Consider the following 16852-nt stretch of genomic DNA (forward strand, 5'->3'; position numbering starts at 1 on the left):
TCAAGATCATGGAATACAGTTCTTGAAGAGGAAACTTAGAGTAGTAAGTATTTGCCTTTGGAAAAAAATAAGCCTCAAAACTGAGATAAATCAAAGACCCACAGATGCAGAAGAAAGGAAAATGAGTGAACAGAAATTTGTGACATAGATGTACCAAAGAGCACATCAACAAGGCAAAAACTGAATGTTTGAAGAGATTCATTAGAAACAAAGGCACAAATGTTTGAAAAGATTTTCTTAAAGGCACAAATGGAATGAAAAACAACCACAGATGCTACAGAGAAATAAAGATTAAAGGATATTAAAAGCAATTCTCAACACACTTCTAAACTTTCATATAATCAATGACTACCTAGACAGATAGAATTTTGCAAAACAAATTCAAGGAAAGAAACAAAATTAAAATAAAATTAAAATAATCCATTACCTGTAAAATAAATGCATTCAAATAGTCAAAAATTTTATTAATACCATGAAGAAAACACTCCATCCAAATGGCTTTATCAGAATGCTCCCATTTCAGAGAATTCCATCCTTATATGGAGAAATATCAGAAAATAATTCATTTTAGGAATCCAGTATAAGCCAGACACCCAAACTGAAGGTGGAGCAGGGCTGGGGACTTTCGGTTTCATGGACAGAGTACCTATTTGGGGAAGATGAGATGGATCTGGAGATGGAGATTGGTAACAGTTGCACAACAATGTGAATGAACTTAATGCACCTGAACTGTGCACCAAAAAATGCTCAAAACGGGAGATTTTATGTTGTGTGTGTTTTACCACCAATTTTTAAAAGTTGTAGGGATTCCAAAGGATTGTCCAGAAACACTGCTCTCCTGAAGGCGGTATCTGCCACCAAGCCCGGGGGTTCATTACCTGCAGCCTGTGAATATCGGGGTGTCTCAGAGATTATGTACAAATCACGTGGCAGTTTTGTGAGAAAGCTTCCAGCAGGCTGTCAGAGGGTCTGTGAGTACAAGAGCCATGCTGAGGGCCCCTCCCCTCTGCAGGTGTTACCTCCCCAACTCCCTCCCCTCCCTTCACCCACACCAACTTTTCCATTCACTCAGGTTGTTTAAACATGATGCAAAGGATATTCTTAAATCTTGGTTCATTAGACAAGGTTTAATTTCTTGAGGTAAGTGAAGCTCTGAAATCAGCTGAACTTTAGTGGTTTTTCTATTACCCAATTTTCCTGCCTAATAATATTAAACAGGTCAGGTTCTGGCTCGGGCCATGAGCAATCAAACTTGCAAAACCACATAAATGATTAGATCCTCCAAATTGTGTTCTGTGATCTTAAATGATTTCCAATAAATTTTCTTGCTGGGTTTTGCTTGTTTGTTTGCATTTAGTGTGGACTGAATTCTAACACCCTGAAGACCCCTGCTCCGTCCCATATCTTGGGATGGTACGGACTCTTGGAGGGGTCACACTTGGTGCCTCCAAGAGGTTGAGAAACATCCAGGGAAGGAAAACTCTCGCCAGCTTAAGTTTCATTCAAACATTCAAACTCAGGCTTTCAAACAAAATGCTTTTATTTCTAGTTTTAAATGGAATACAGTGTTAGGAACTTGCATGGACTCTCGAAAGGCCTTTATATTCTCTGTGTTAATGCTTCCTTTCTGGCCATAGAAAGCGAGTAGCGAAGATGGGCCAAGACTAGACACAGCAGACACAGCTCAAGTGCTGTGCAGAGCCCACGGCCTGAACCTGCCTGAAGGGGTGGTCAGTAGTCGTCATAGTTCACGCTGGCTCCGTGCCGGAAGCTGTGGGCACTCCGGGGGCCAATGGCCGCGTCCTCATCATAGTGGCGCTGGTAGTAATCGTAGTAGTCGTGCCCATTTCGATTTCTGTTCAGCCAATAGCTGATATCATCCTCAAATTTCTGGAGAAGAGGGTGAGAAAGGATGGGATGAAGGACACCATTTCCCAGAGCACATTTTACTGGTGGTGTTTCTCTGGTGTTTTTCTTCAACAATGAATGACCCCTAATAGAAACTCCTGCAACAAGGTCCTACTGTACAGCACAAGGAGGAACTATATTCAATATCCTGTAGTAACTATAAGGGAGAAGAACCCGAAAAAGAACATATATATGTGCGTGTGTATCTGAAACTAACACAACATTGTAAACCAGCTGTTGCTGCTCAGTCACTAAGTCATGTCCAACTCCCTGTGACCCCGTGAACTGCAGCATGCCAGGCTTTTCCTGACCTTCACTATCTCCTGGAGCTTGCTCAAACTCATGTCTCTTGAGTCGGTGATGCTGTCTAACCATCTCATCCTCTGTTTCTCCCTTCTCCTCCTGCCCTCAATCTTTCCCAGCATCAGGGTCTTTTCCAGTGAGTCATCAGGTGGCCAAAGTACTGGAGCTTCAGCTTCAGCATCAGTCCTTCCAGTGAATATTCTAGGTTAATTTCCTTTAGGATTGACTGGTTAGATCCCCTTGCAGTTCAAGGGACTTTCAAGCGTACTTCAATAAGAGTACTTCTCAACTATAGTTCAATAAAAAATAATAAATAGTACTTAAAAAAATAATTACTCCTGGCTACAGCATCCCTGGGCCAGAGGTCAGTTCTAACCAGCAGGAGAGCACTGCTGAAAGCCTAGTCCCCAAAGGCATATGCACCCCTTCCCTTGAACCCCTACCTGTGAGTTCTGAATATACCCCAGACTTCAGCATTCTTCTTTTTTGGTAAAGAGAGCGGACATCTGCCCAATGCAGTAACAAATGTGCCCGCCCCCAGCGCTAGGTGTCTAGTGTGGCAGACGCTGACCCCCAGTCCTGCCTGGGCTGCTGCACAGGCTATGGGCTTAGTAAATGGTGGTGAACAGAATCACACTGCAGCCTCAGGGCATGTCTGGTGGTGACTCTCTCACAACTGCAGTGATGCTCAAACAGGTCTGGTGTGCCGACTCAGGCCACAAACACTGACTACGTGGGCACAATTCCACCCTCTTCATCTGCTTGGCCTGGGGTTCTGACCTCTACCACCCTCACCACCCCCACCAGTCTCTGCTTTCAAAAGAAGATGGCTTGCTTGACTCACAATACTGCAGTTTGTCACACGGAGTAGTAGCCTCATTCTTTGGTTTTCCTCATTTTATAATCTTGTTTAAGGTTTTGCCTTAAAATAATTCTTTTTCAAAAAGCTTAAAAAATATTTTATAAATACAGAAATAATGCAGACTCACATTTTAAAAAAGCATGGTGGAAGGGAGACAAAGAGAAAGGGGCTATTTCCACTGCCAATCCCTACTGGTGTCTGGGTGCATGTCCTTCTAGTCCCATCTGTGCATATGTTAGAACCTTACTGGATCCTTGCATTTACTCACACTCAGATAAAACCGTACAGATACAGTCAGAGGGTTCCTAGAAAAATCAGACTCTCCCTGAATCTAAGTCCCAGCCTCTCTGGGCAGGGAAGTCTCTGGAATTCTGCTACCAAACCCTGATGGGAGGGATCCCATTGGGCACAGCAGGGTGGAAAATTCCAGCCAACACCCTTACACCTGACAGTCATGTGGTCTAGTGCCTGGCAGCTCTGGCTTTGACTTCAGAGCAAATAGTAGAACTTCATTCTCTGCTCGTTTCCCTGCATGCCCTCCCACCATCTGGTGGGAATCCAAGCCTCTCCTCCACCCCCAACCCTCCTCCTCCCAGGGAGAGCCAGGCCTCTGCCCCCCAACCCTGCCCTGTAGGAAGCCAGCCTCCTTTCCCCACCTCCACCCTCAATCCCCATGGGAATCAGGCCTCTGCACCCCAACCCTCATTTCCTCAGGAAGATCCAGGCTTCTGCCCCTCAACTCCACTCTGCCCTGTAGGGAGCCAGCCCTCTGTCCCACCCACCCCCACGGGATCCAGGCCTCTGCCCCACAACCCTCATCCCCACCAGGGGAAGCCAGGCCTCTGCACCAGCCCCCACTCTCCCAGGCCCCACCCCTCCTGCCGAGGGAGCCAGGACACCCACCGCCTCGTCGAAGCCCAGGTACAGGAAGTGCTGGTACCATTGCTGCACCTCTGGCCTCGAGCGGTCCCACAGCTGCCGCTTGGGCCTCCTAAGGCTGCTCAGGAACTCCTTGGCTCTGCTCTCCTGGACAGCCACCGGGGTCGTAGTGGGAGCAGGGGCTGAAACGAGGGGATCCCCCCACCGCCAAGTACAAAGATGATTTCTTTCCTCACTGGGGTGAATCGCTCTTCCACATCCCCTCCCACCCCACCTGGCAGGAGACGCTCTGTCTGGCACATCCTTCCTGCAGGACGCGGGTACAGTGCAGGCTCCCTCACTAGGTCCCACCCTGGGCTCTGGGGTAGCCAGCCCTGCCCTCTGGGCACTGCCATATCACAGGCCGGGGGTTGGGGCAGGAACCGAATTCAGCTCTTCCCCTGCAGCCCCTGGCTACCCCAGACCCAGGTCCAGCCCCGGATAGAGGCTGGTACTTCCTTGTGGGCTCTGCTGTCAGGAAACCACGGTGGGTCCAGTGCTGCCCGGTGGGTGTTCACTGTCCAAGTAAACTAGAGCCCTCTGGGCCTGCTTAGGAGTCCAGAGGAGAGAGAGCTGAACAAGAGGCCCTGGGCAGGCCAGCCAGGTGAGTCCAGCAGGGTTGCGGGGACAAGCGGTGCCACCTGGGGTCCCACTGTGTGACCACCGATGATTGGACTGCCTCTTAATGGGGTGACCCTTGCTTTCCCACAGCTTCCCGGAATGCCTTCTGTCATGGGCTCAGTGCTGAAAGGGCCCCACTCCTGCAGATACACTCAGGGAAGCTCTGGGTCCTGGGCTCGCCCTGCTGACCAGCTCTGAGCCCCTGTCCCCTCATCTGTGACGCTGGATGGACGGTCTTTGCCTTGAGGTTGGCATGGAGGCCACACAGGCAAAGGAAGTCAAGGGCCCTTGTGTCCTTGCTCACGTGGGTAAATACCAGCACGTTTGTATTCTCACCGCCTGCTTGTCTGGGCATTTTCCTCTGGGCCTGTCACACTGTTTCGCACACAGTAGGTGCTCAATATGTGTTTCTTGGCTTGAGCTGGATAAACACTGAAGGTATACACAGAGGAGTCCTGATTTTCTCGGTCACTTCCTCTCTGGTATCCCTTCCACAGGTAGCCCTGCCAGAACTCCCATCAGCCCTGGTATCCCTGGGAGATGGCTGCCCTGCCCAGGGAGGGGGCCGTCTGAGGGGGCCTGGGAGGTCAGGGGTGGACGAGGGCCTCAGGAGCGGCTGGAAGAGCTGGGGAGATGCTGGGAGTCCCTCTCCATACCGAGAGGGGCCACATGTGCTCAGCAGGTGTGTGTCAGGTGGGGGGGGGGGTCACTGCAGACCCCCTGGGAAGTAGCTGCATAAGCACCGGGGCCCCACAGCGGGGAAAAGAATTCAAATTCAACCTCCTGAAGCCCCATTAACTCAAGGAAAAGAATAAGTGGCAAAAGTTCACCTCAGAAATTTAGTCTCCATTCTAAGGGACAGATAACTTCCTGTTTTCCAGGTGAAGACACATGTTCCGAGGGAGAATGGTGTTGACAGGACCACAGGATGATGGATCCCATTGCAGCGGCCAGGACTCACCTGCATGGGTCCCAGACTGTTCATGGGCTACCACCACTACCTGAGGCATGCTCTTCACAACAGGTGTCAGCAACACAACGGTCTTTCCAGTTAACCCTCTCCCACGGGCCACTCAGGTATGGAGGACGCCCACAAGCCCGCTCTGCGCTGCCCCAGGACTAAGACTGTGTGTGCTCTAGACTCAGGCCTGTGCTCTAAAGGGCATCAGGGTTCTAAAACAGCCTTCCCTGAACACTGTCGCTCTGTTCCTTTTATTTCTGAATCTACACTGACAGCTTTCAGAGAAGCATTAACTGGCAATAATATTTATCTGATGAAATACCGCACCACATCTCCACAGAACCAACCCTTCTATCTGCTAACCTTTTAAGGAGTAAACACTTTTCATTTTCCAAACACAAGCCTCCAGTGAACAGATCAACATCCCTGTTTCCCTGCAACCCGCTGAAGAATGCCCCCTTATCCATGTAGGCTGTATTTACCTTCTCGTTTCCGAAGCAGCAACTTGAGTTTGTTTCCATTTATGCCGCCTAAAGGAATGAAGACAGAAATCATTTCAGGGTTGTACTGCACCCTTAAATTTTTCACATGCAAAAATCCACATTGGAAAAAACTCACTTCATACCCCTATCCTGCTTTGGCAACTTGGTATCCAATGCTTGCTGCATTTCCTGTTTTGTAGAAAAGGCCATTCAGGCTGCCCGTTGCTCAAACTAGTGACAAGCACTATGGCTGAGCAGGACACTTTGAGCTACTGGAGACCATCTGAACTGTTCTCCAGGAAAAATAACGTTGTCCTTTGAGCCCTTCTGTCATAGTATTCAGGCAGTCACCAGGAGTTAGGGGCATGCATGGCTGAGTCCCTCTGTTGTTCACTTGAAACTATCACAACATTGTTAACGGGCTATGTATACATGCGTGCTCAGTTGTTCAGTCGTGTCTGACTCTTTGTGACCCTATGGACTGTAGCCTACCAGGCTCCTCTGTCCGTGCAATTCTCTAGGCAAGAATACTAGAGTGAGGAGTTGCCATTTCTTCCTCCAGGAGATCTTCCCCACCCAGGGATTGAACCCTGGATCAAATCCTGCATTGGCAGGCTGAAACTTTATCACTGAGCCACCTGGGAAGCCCATATTCTAGTATAAAACTTAAAAGAAAAAATTAAATAATATTCAGGCAGCTATCTGTCATATGTACCTGCCTGCAGACTTTACTTTTCATGGCACAGTCTACTGAATAGTGTTCCCCCAAATTCATACCACCCAAAATCTCACCGTGGGAACTTATTTGAAAATAAGGTCTTTGCAGATGTAATGAGTTAAGGATCTGGAGGTAACATGATGCTGGGTTTAGGCTGGGCTCTAAATCCAACGACTGATGTCCTTACAAGAAGAAGTGACACCACACAGATGGCAGTCGTGAGAAGATGAAGGCAGAAGTGGGGTGTCTCCACCACAAGCCAAGGAATGTGCCTCAGTGCTCTCAAAGTTCAGCGCTGTATTGTTACTTGCCCTGACTGTCTTACAATCGGACATCATCTGTACCACTTACTGTGGTTTGTATTCAGATTTAGAAGTGTTTATAACCTGCTCAATTGTTTAATAGGAAATGATGAGTTTGATCTCATGGAAGGCCCCCTCTGGCCCGTGAGCTGGTTTGAAGACTGTGGAAGCCTCTGGTCTCTAAGTGCTACTTACAGGAATGAGGCTTGTCCTATGGAGGGGGGACCAGAGGCCCTGGGAGAGAGCACAGCCTTGTAAAGACTGAGCAGAGCATCCTTAGATGTATTAGCCACAGTCTGGCCCAAGGATGGAGATGCTGAGATGGTGGTATCTTCGACAGGTCCTGCCCTCCCCAACTGTGGACCAATTTGCAACTGCAAAGGTATGGTCTTCTGGGAATAGGAGCCAGAGCTCCGGCCAGACTTTCAGAAGTGTATGGGGCCCAAAGAAGACTAAGAAACTCTGCTTAAATAATTTATTATGTAGCTGGGGAGAAAAAAAAACACATTTGTAGCCAAAAGTCACAAATTGGCTGCTCACCACTGAACGTGACCGGCAAGTGTGTTTTCTTAGGTGCTCCATGTTTACAGATTTAGTATTTGAATGTTCCCAGATTCAGGTCACTTGGCAGACCCCAGACACTTTACCTCTCAAGCTCCCCCTAGGTGTTTGGATTTGGGTGCCTCCTACCTGCCTTTAGAATAGGAAGCCAAGTTTGGGGGGAACTCTAGGGATCCCAGTGCAAGAGGAGAACACAGTGGGGCCACCCTCATGTCTTCAGAGGAGGGCTGGTGTCTCTGGGCAGTGGGCTAAGTGGGTAGTGGTCTGAATTCAGAATCATCATCTATACTTCCACTCAGTCTACAGAGATGTGGTTGTTTAAAAAGCAGGTACAATTTTAGGCAGTGTAAATAAAAGGAAAGTGTCTTGCAGAAAGGAAATATTTGTCCTGCCTGTGTTTCAGCTTGTCTCTGATCAGCCCACCTCTTTTACCATTTGGTTCAGGTGCTAACACATGACCTTCAGCGGTCACAGAAAAACAGGAGTTCTGGCAAACGGAAAAAGTTTTAGAAAGAGGAAAAAGTCCAGGAGGAACAAACGGCCTGTGTGTGTGTATGATAACAAATTAAAGGAATTTAGATCTTAACTGGGGCTTCCCTCGTGGCTCAGACGGTAAAGAATCTGCCTGCCAATGCAGGAGACCTGGGTTCAATCCCTGGGTTGGGAAGATCCCCTGGAGGAGGGCATGGTAACCCACTCCAGTATTCTTGCCTGGAGAATTCCATGGACAGAGGAGCCTGGTGGGCTACAGGGTTGTAGCCCTGTAGAAAGTTGGACATGACTGAGTGACTAACACACACACACACACACACACACACACACACATGGATGTTTTACTAGAGGAAAGAAACATCTGAGAGCAGAGCGATGGATAGCTCTAAGACGCCACTGGGCCATAGATTAGGGTGGGCAGCAGGCTGCCAGCACCGGACAGCCACCCAAGGCTGGAGCAAATCACCAGAGAAGCTTCCCATCCAGAGTCGCTAGAGGCATCTGAGCAGCAGCTGTGAGTCAGCACCGGGGGGGCTGCTGCACAGGAGGTTCAGTTACACGGGATGGGACCACTTTCAGTCTGTGCTTCCCTCCCAACCTCAAGAGCCAGCGAAGGAATCCACATTTGTCAACATGGACAGGGCACGAATCTGAGCATATTTCAGCATCTTAATATACGTGAGTCTCCAATGACTCAGAGTAGCCTGCGAATTAAGTACCACCTCTCTGTCTGTATTCTGTAAGAGCGCTTTAATACTGATGAATTGAAAAGTGAAAAGTATTAGCCGCTCAGTCATGCTCGGCTCTTTGCATCCCCTTGGACTGGAGCCTGCCAGGCTCCTCTGTCTGTGGAATTCTCCAGGCAAGAATGCTGGAATGAGTTGCCATGCTCTCCTCCAGGGGATCTTCCTGACCCAGCGATTGAACCTGGCTCTTCCGCATTGCAGGCAGATTCTTTACCATCTGAGTGGCATTTGTGCTGAAGCTGCAATTTCTCCTAGCAAATCTGTGTCACTGCTACCCCAGAAAGGTGAGCCTCATCAGATTCAGCTACACAATTGAAAAGGGTGAACAAGTCCTAAAATGATAAATATCAGCGATGCCATGGTGCCAATTACTGCCCACTGAACTGTAAATATCAATGTGTGAATGTGGACACCACGATAACTTTATTTGAAGAAAGGAATAAAGAATGAATGAGCCGCTGTGGGGTTTGTCTTGTAGCATCATGGAGTTCTACCCCAACACCACTGGTCACCATTTCCAGGCTGTGCTCATACGCACTTCTGAGTTGATCAAGTTTAGCTCCCTGGCATTCGATCTCCCAGTGGGTTTGGAATTTCAAGATGCCCCCTTTGAAGCTCATGATAAATTGATCAAGAAAGGGCAATGGTCCCTTTCTCCATTAAATGCTTTTGGGTGTCATAAAATCACCTTGGGGACTTTACATAAAGATTCTTATTTGGTGTCATAAGAACTTTCACATTCCAGCTCAATGACCATAATATTTTAACCAACTCCTATCACTGCAGTCTTGGTATAAATGAAATAAAATACAAGTCCTGAAAAGAATGGGTTTCTAGCTGATGTCCACTTGCTGTATTCAGCTGTGGTTCTTAAAATGGGAGGAACAATCGGGAGGTGATAAATCGGGTGATCGGGAGTGATTGACTGGCCTCCCTTGTGGTCCTAAATCAGAAAAGCAGTCACCCCAGCCCCTCTGTTGTGCTGATGCCCCCCACGGCTCCCATTGCCCCTCTGGCCCATGTTTGCTGTTCCCCACTTGTGCTGGCCACCCCAAACACAGACGTTCAGCAACCAAGGGGGTCCTGCCTTTCCACCCACCTTGCTTGGCTGCTTTGTAGTGCAAGAAACTTCAGTCTCAGATTCTTGAGCAGGTCACCCTCTGACCTTCCAGCCCTTGCATCTTCCCAGTAGACCTGGGGTCACCACCCCACCTCTCATACCTGCAAAGGCACCCCTGCCTGCAGGAGGCCACTCCTGAGCCATAAAGGATGGCAAGAGGGAAGAGAGCGCTCAGGGTGAAACCTCCCTAAGGTGGGCTCTGTGGGCTCCCAGGGTTCAGAAGTCCACACCCCACCCACTTCATCTGCAGCCTGTGCGTGAATGCGTGCATTTTCTAGGGAAAGAACTGGGATCCAATCCATTCAAGAGGGCCTCCAAGAAGTAGAGATGTTGAAGAATTTCTCCTTTCAGAGCTTTTCCCCAGCGAGGAGGTGAGGCCCTGCTCCTGCTCGTGCAGGTTTGCAGACCTGGAACTTAACTGAGCAGAGGCGCCTGGAAGGGAACCCCTGGAAGGGACCCTGGGGATGAAGGCCCTTTGACTCCTCTGAGTTCTGGGTGCCGCCTGCCTACAGCACCCACTGCGCCTTGCCCCTAGCGTTCTGTCCAAGGCTCCTCCGCCTCTTTTCCCACGGTTGCCGCGAACACCTGAGACCCTGCCCTTGACCCTGAACTCTGCCACTTCCCATCGCGCAAGGGCAGAACCCAAGACCGCTTTCAACTCTTGGTCCTTGCCAGGACTCGGGAAGCACGCCTTGGTCTCCGCGCCCTCCTCTGGGCGTTAGCGTCGTGAAATCGCCCCCTTACCTGGGCCCACGCACAGCAGCAGCAGCAGCGCCAGTGCGGTCATGACCAGGAAGGCGGGCCGCGCGGAGGAGGGGGCCATGGTTGCAGCGGATGCCCTGGAGAGAGAGGAGCGCGCCTTGGCCACTGCGCGGGAAGGATAAGGAAAACGCTTGTTCTGGAGAACCCGGCGCCGGCGGACTGCGCCCTGGAGAACTGCGCTCAAGGGTACTGGACCCGCGGGCGGTCCCCGAGTCCGGGCCGGGGCGGGACCCGACAGGCGGGCGCTGTGCCGACGGGCCGCGGGCCAAGCGTCCGTGCCAAGTCTCCGCGCCCCTCTCTCCGGCCGCAGCTCCTCCAAGGCTGCGGGGCTGCGGGCGCCTGGGCCGCCAAAGACCATGGGCGAAGGGCAAGAGAGGTCCGGCTACCTCGGGAAGGGACGCGCATCCAGCCGGGGAAGGGCTGGGTGCTCTGAGGGTCCCCGCTCAGGCCTCAGGATCTCGCCGCTACCGGCCCTCCCGACCACAGTCCCCTCCCCTGCGCACCGCGCGCCCTGGTCCCCCCAGCTCTCTCCCTCCCTCCCGCTCAGGCCTTCGGAATGTCCTGGCTTTGCGTCGCAGCTCTAAAGATGACTTTGGCAGCTCTGTGCTTCGTGCTGTTTAAGTCTCCACGCTCTGGGCTCAGAGCTGCATTCCAGGAAAACATCTCGCTCCAGAGACTCCAACAGACGAGCCTTTCAGTAATCAGGAGAGAATGAGCCCCGCAAGTGTTCACATGTCTCCATCGTGTGCCCCATCCACGCACACTAAAGGGGCACTCGGCACCCGCGTGAGGCCACGGGAGCTGGAGGTGGCCTCCCCCGTCCCTGACCTGTGCACAGAGGAGGACCCCCGCGGGCGGCGCGGCTTCTGGGAACTAACCCCTCTAGGCCCATCTACACTGCGGCCACCTCTCCTTTAACACCTTAGCACCCTGTACCTGTACCAATGGTTCACCAGGTAAAGAATCCGCCTGCCAGTGCAGAAGAGACGCGGATTCGATCTCTGGGTTGGGAAGATCCCCTGAAGAAGGAAATGGCAACCGGTTCCAGTATTCTTGTCTGGAGAATCCCATGAACAGAGGAGCCTGGTGGGCTACAGTCCATGGGATATAAAAGAGTCGAACAGGACTTAAGGACTAAACAACAAAATAATACAGAAAAGTGTGCAGATCAAATATATAACTTCACAATAGAGATGTTGCTACCTTCCCAGCTCTGCAGGAGCTAATGTTCCTCCCAGCTTCTTACCCCCACATGTAGCTTAATAGTTTAGTTTGAGGCAATCCTCTTGTTTTGATAGGGGAAGATTATTTAAAGTCTTTACTGAATTTGTTACAATATTGCTCCTGTTTTTATCTTTTGGGGTTTTTGGCGTGAATGCATGTGAAATCTTAGCTTCCGAACCAGGGATCGAACCTGCACCCCCTGCATTGAAAGGTGAAGTCTTAACCACTGGACTACCAGGGCAGTCCCTTAGGTAATCCTCTTTTAAAAACTTCATTGGTATTTTATTTTCATTTCCTTAAAGGGGAAAAAACCCAACAACCACCTTAAACACTTTTGGTTACCGGTAGGAAGACACTAATGATTAAAAGGATTAAGAGTTTCCGATTCATTACTGTCAATTGAATCCAATTTAATTCAGTTCAGTCCTTATCAATATCTGTTTCTCAAGATGCTCAGTGGACATTGCTATAAACAGTCTTCCGGAGTGACATGTCTTTGGCTCCCATGTTCGCGTCTGCCTTACATGTTGTCAGTACCGTTTATCAACAGGAGTAACAGCACACAGAGTCCTGCATCCTCCTGTCTCTCTGTCTTTTGTGTTTCCATCAGTGCCAGGTCTTTGATTGCTTGGGTCCTACTGACTGGGCTTTCTCTCTCTCTTTCTCTTTCTCCTGCACAAACACAGAAGGGTTCCCTTGTAGAGAAGGGCAGGGGAGGAAAGGTGACTTTGATGGCCCTAGGAGCCATAACTGATGCTTCAGTAAGAGGCTCAGGTGTGATGTGTGATGAAATCCCCCATGTTCTTTCACAGGGAGACAGCCCTGTGTCAGCAGCAGGACCCTCTCCCCCCCACCACCTTCCTGGGATCTGCCAAGCTCAAGTGCCCAGCTGAAGATACTGTACCTGTTCCAACATCCACTTTCCTTTCTGTTTATTTACTTGTTCAACTGCTGCTGCTGCTGCTGTCGCTTCAGTCGTGCCCGACTCTGCGCGACCCCAGAGATGGCAGCCCACCAGGCTCCCCCATCCCTGGGATTCTCCAGGCAGGAACACTGGAGTGGGTTGCCATTTCCTTCTCCAAGGCATGAAAGTGAAAAGTGAAAGTGAAGTTGCTCAGTCGTGTCCGACTCTTCGAAACCCCATGGACTGTAGCCCACCAGGCTCCTCCAACCATGGGATTTTCCAGGCAAAAGTACTGGAGTGGGGTGCCATTGCCTTCTCCTGTTCAACTGCACTTGCTTATAAAATAAAGTGCTTTGAAAAGTCCTTTTCTTCCTATTTACTTAAATCCACCATCCCCTTCTCCCCTCTACTGAAGCTGGTCTATTCCTCATTCCACTGTTTCTCAGATTGGGTCTAAAAGTCCCAAGGTGCTTGTTAAGGCAGGTTCCTGGGCTACATTCCTTGGAATTCTGATCCACTCTGTCCTGAGTGGAGCTCAGGGGTCTTTGTTTTTCTGGGGGATGCTGATGCAAGCAGTGCTCAGGGTGCTTTCTGGGTCCCCATCCCCACCAAAACCCACTTGCCACCTTCAGCCTCTGCTCCACTGACATGCCTACATGTGGCCTGTCCAGCATGGGGGCCTTAGGGTAGGTGCAACAGGGAGGCTCAGGGCTCCCAGAGAAAGCATTCTAAGATCAGCTGCTCCAAAAGACAAGAAGAGGAAGCAGCTGACACCTTAGGGGCTTGGCCTGGAAACTGACCCACGTCAATGCCACCATGCTCTTGATGGGAGCAGTCACAGAGCCCACCACCTGGGGAAATTCTGGGGAGGGTCAAAGGTGCCATTTTTCAGTGGGAGGATGTCAAAGAATGTGTGGCCGTCTTTAATCCACTGCCCTCCCCACTTCTCAAGGCCAAGCTCAGATGCTGCCTCCTCCAGGAAGTCTCTCCTGCTTCCCCCTTGGGGCCAGGAGCATACTGCCCTCTGAGTTCCTCCAGGCCTATTTTCCCCCTCAAGGTTTCTTCCTTCTGCTTTATTTCTCTTTGACCTCTTCAAGTTGTTTGTTTTCTTTATTTCCCCATAAAACTGACACCCAATAAATATTTGGCGAATGAATAAATGTTGCCATTGAGAGGTGAATCTGTAGTTACACAGGTCTTGTATAAATGAGATCATTTCATATGTTTCTGTCTATTTTAGGTTTACTATTTAAAAAGTACATGTTACATATAACAAAAGCTCATAGCAGCCCAGGGACAGTATAAGGAAAGCCCCCTGAGTAGAGACCCTCCTCCAAGGCCAGCGTAGAAACTGCCAACACCCCAGAATTGGCGAGTGCAGGGTTAATCTGCATACGCAGTGGTGGGTCCTCAAAACTCCCTTCCTGTTTATTAAGCGAATTCCCACATTGGAATTTTAATAACTTTTGCCATTTCAAATAACTAACCAAAGCCAAAGGCAGGGAATGCAGGAAATGCAGGAAAGTTTCCTCTCAGCCCAAAAAAATACTGAAAGGACAGAGTCCTTATTATGCACAGTTCGGCTCCTGGGAAGGCTCATTGAGCAGGGTTCTGGAGGGGCCAAGGACCCCACAGACAGACGTGATCTTAGCAATGTGTCCCTCAGGAGGACGTCCTTAGTGATGGGACCCCTCAGGAGGACGTGGACCTTAGTGATAGGACCCCCTCAGGAGGACATGGTCTTTCATGATGGTGTTCCAAAGGTCACACGGTCCTTAGTGATGGGGCCCCTCAGGAGGACGTGGACCTTAATGATGGTGCCTCATAGACAGACGTGGTCTTTAGTGATGGGGCCCCTCAGGCCACGTGGATCTTAGTGAAGATGAACATAGGTGAACGTGGACCTTAGTGATGGGACCCTTTGGGCCACATGGTCCTTAGTGAAGGTGAACTGAGATCCCCAGCCTTGTATAAAGACAGTCAATATCTTGAAGAAATGGGCTTCGGATCCCTAAGGGGCCTCTGGTGAAAAAGAGATGATGCTACTAAAACATATTTGCACATTAAATGGAGCCAGTTTCCAGTCTCTTCCTGCATTAAATTTGCAGCATTTTAACCAAAGCTGAAGAGACCCCAGAGACCTGGAGCAGATCACTGAGGTGGAGTGTAGCCCAGCTGCCCACGATGGAGCAAGCCCCCTGCACTTTGCCTGAAGTCCTTTGTCCTGTGGAGAAGGGAGCATGCATGTTCTCAGTATAAAACCAGAGCAGTGGCTCGATGACCTGGATGCAAAGGATGATGTCATTGTGGGGGCATCATCATGGGGGCGAGCTGCTCCAGGCAGGAGGGGTCCCAGCCTTGGGCACCAAGACCGCAGCCAAAGGCTTGCTCTCTATACCTGGTCCTGGGGATACCTGGCCTCATAGTGGGTGTCCAGGGACTGGGCACAGATGGGGCAGGGGCCACAGGACCCACAAGGCCATCAACCAGTGTGACATTCCTTAAGGAATGACTCAAAATAGTCTTGTCACCTTCGACAGAGACACCCTGAATCCCAGAGCGATGGGACAAGATCTTGCTGTGGCCTCACTCCTGTGGTCAGGCGTCAGCAGTCACTGAGCACTGCTGGGGTCTCTTTGGGGTCCAATTAGAGCATCATCACCACATGGTCCACAGAGCTCCCCCAGGCTGCTGGGGCTCTTCCAGTTTCCTTTTATTTTTGCTGTTATCTCATTTCATTGTTTGTTGATGCTGTGAATTAACTGAGAACAGAATTTTAAGACAGCCACGTGGGTGCCTTATACGTGTGTGTGTTTCCTCACTCAGTGTGCCCTACTCTTTGTGACCCTGTGGAAGATAAGATTTCCCAGGCAGGAATACTGGAGTGGGTTGCCGTTTCCTCTGCCAGAGAATGCTCCTGACCCAGGGATGGAATGTGCGTCTCCTGTGTCTCCTGAACTGGCAGGTGGATTTTACGCCACTGAGCCGTCAGGCAAGCCCTAGTGCCTTACGGGCAGATTGAAAATGTGACTCAAACCAGCTCCCTCCAGCCCCCACGTGAGCATCCAGGATTCATTCCTTCTGCTAAGGCAGTGTACTTTCAAGATGCTCTGCTCAAATACAAATATTCTTGATTAGGTGACAGCAGTATGATATCCTCCATTCACAGAGATGGAGAAGCAGCCGTGGTACCACTACAGGCAAGCCTCTGTTCCCTCCGAGGGTGTAGACACCTGTTAGGCACAAAGGGCTGCCCTTGGAAACAGAACCTACAACTAAACGGTGTTTTCCAATCCCCAAGTCCTTCTCAGGACCTGCGGGGCTTGCAGGATTGACCTTTCCCCCTTTTACAGATCAGGAACCTGGGTCTCAGAGGCTGTGACTTGCCGGACAGTCAGTGGGCTGACTCAGCCCGGGCTCTGACACTCTTCTGGTCTCTATGCATCCTCAGATGGCCCAGAGACAAGAGCCCGTGCTGGGTGCCCTGCGTGGGGATCTGTAGGGGCAGATTCAAGTCCTCAGGACACTGTCAATCTAGCGAGGGAAGCAGGACACACACTGAAGTGTCAGGAGCAGCGGACTGTAGGTAGATTTTGCAGCTGTTTGAAAGCTATCTCCAAATGGGCATTTTAAGGTCCTCAAACCATCAAGGTTACTATTGTTAGGAACAAGAATGATAAAGCTTTATGTAAGTGATTGATGGTTTATCAACACCTTCACATGGAGTTCTTTATTTTAAACTCGTGGTTTGGGGTGAGGGTCAAGTCTTTCTCCCAAATCTTGTCCTTCCATCTTAAGATTCTGCTCAAGAATCTTGTCACCTGAGACATTTAAGCAGGAAATTTCCTGTTACCTTTGATCAGTATAAAGCTGTTTATATCATCTTGGCATGCTAGTTGAACTCATTTAGCTGTTTCCTTTGGGAGGTTTGGTCTTTGCTCTATTTTTCCTCCCATGTGTGTGTGTTG

The 16852-nt window shown here is 50.0% G+C and overlaps 1 protein-coding gene across 1 annotated transcript; it reads right to left on the reverse strand.

Moving 5' to 3' along the window:
- Positions 1–1521: 1521 nt before the first annotated feature.
- Positions 1522–11245, reverse strand: ECRG4 (ECRG4 augurin precursor). Its single transcript, XM_040224214.1, has 4 exons — positions 10739–11245; positions 6056–6103; positions 3977–4134; positions 1522–1890 (listed from the first exon to the last, which is right to left on the reverse strand). The coding sequence occupies exons 1-4, from the start codon at positions 11112–11114 to the stop codon at positions 1732–1734; spliced, it is 741 nt and encodes a 246-aa protein (XP_040080148.1). The 5' UTR covers positions 11115–11245; the 3' UTR covers positions 1522–1731.
- Between the last annotated feature and the right edge of the window lie 5607 nt (positions 11246–16852).

Source organism: Oryx dammah, unplaced genomic scaffold (assembly GCF_014754425.2).
Source record: "Oryx dammah isolate SB20612 unplaced genomic scaffold, SCBI_Odam_1.1 HiC_scaffold_25, whole genome shotgun sequence".
NCBI classification, from domain to species: domain Eukaryota; kingdom Metazoa; phylum Chordata; class Mammalia; order Artiodactyla; family Bovidae; genus Oryx; species Oryx dammah.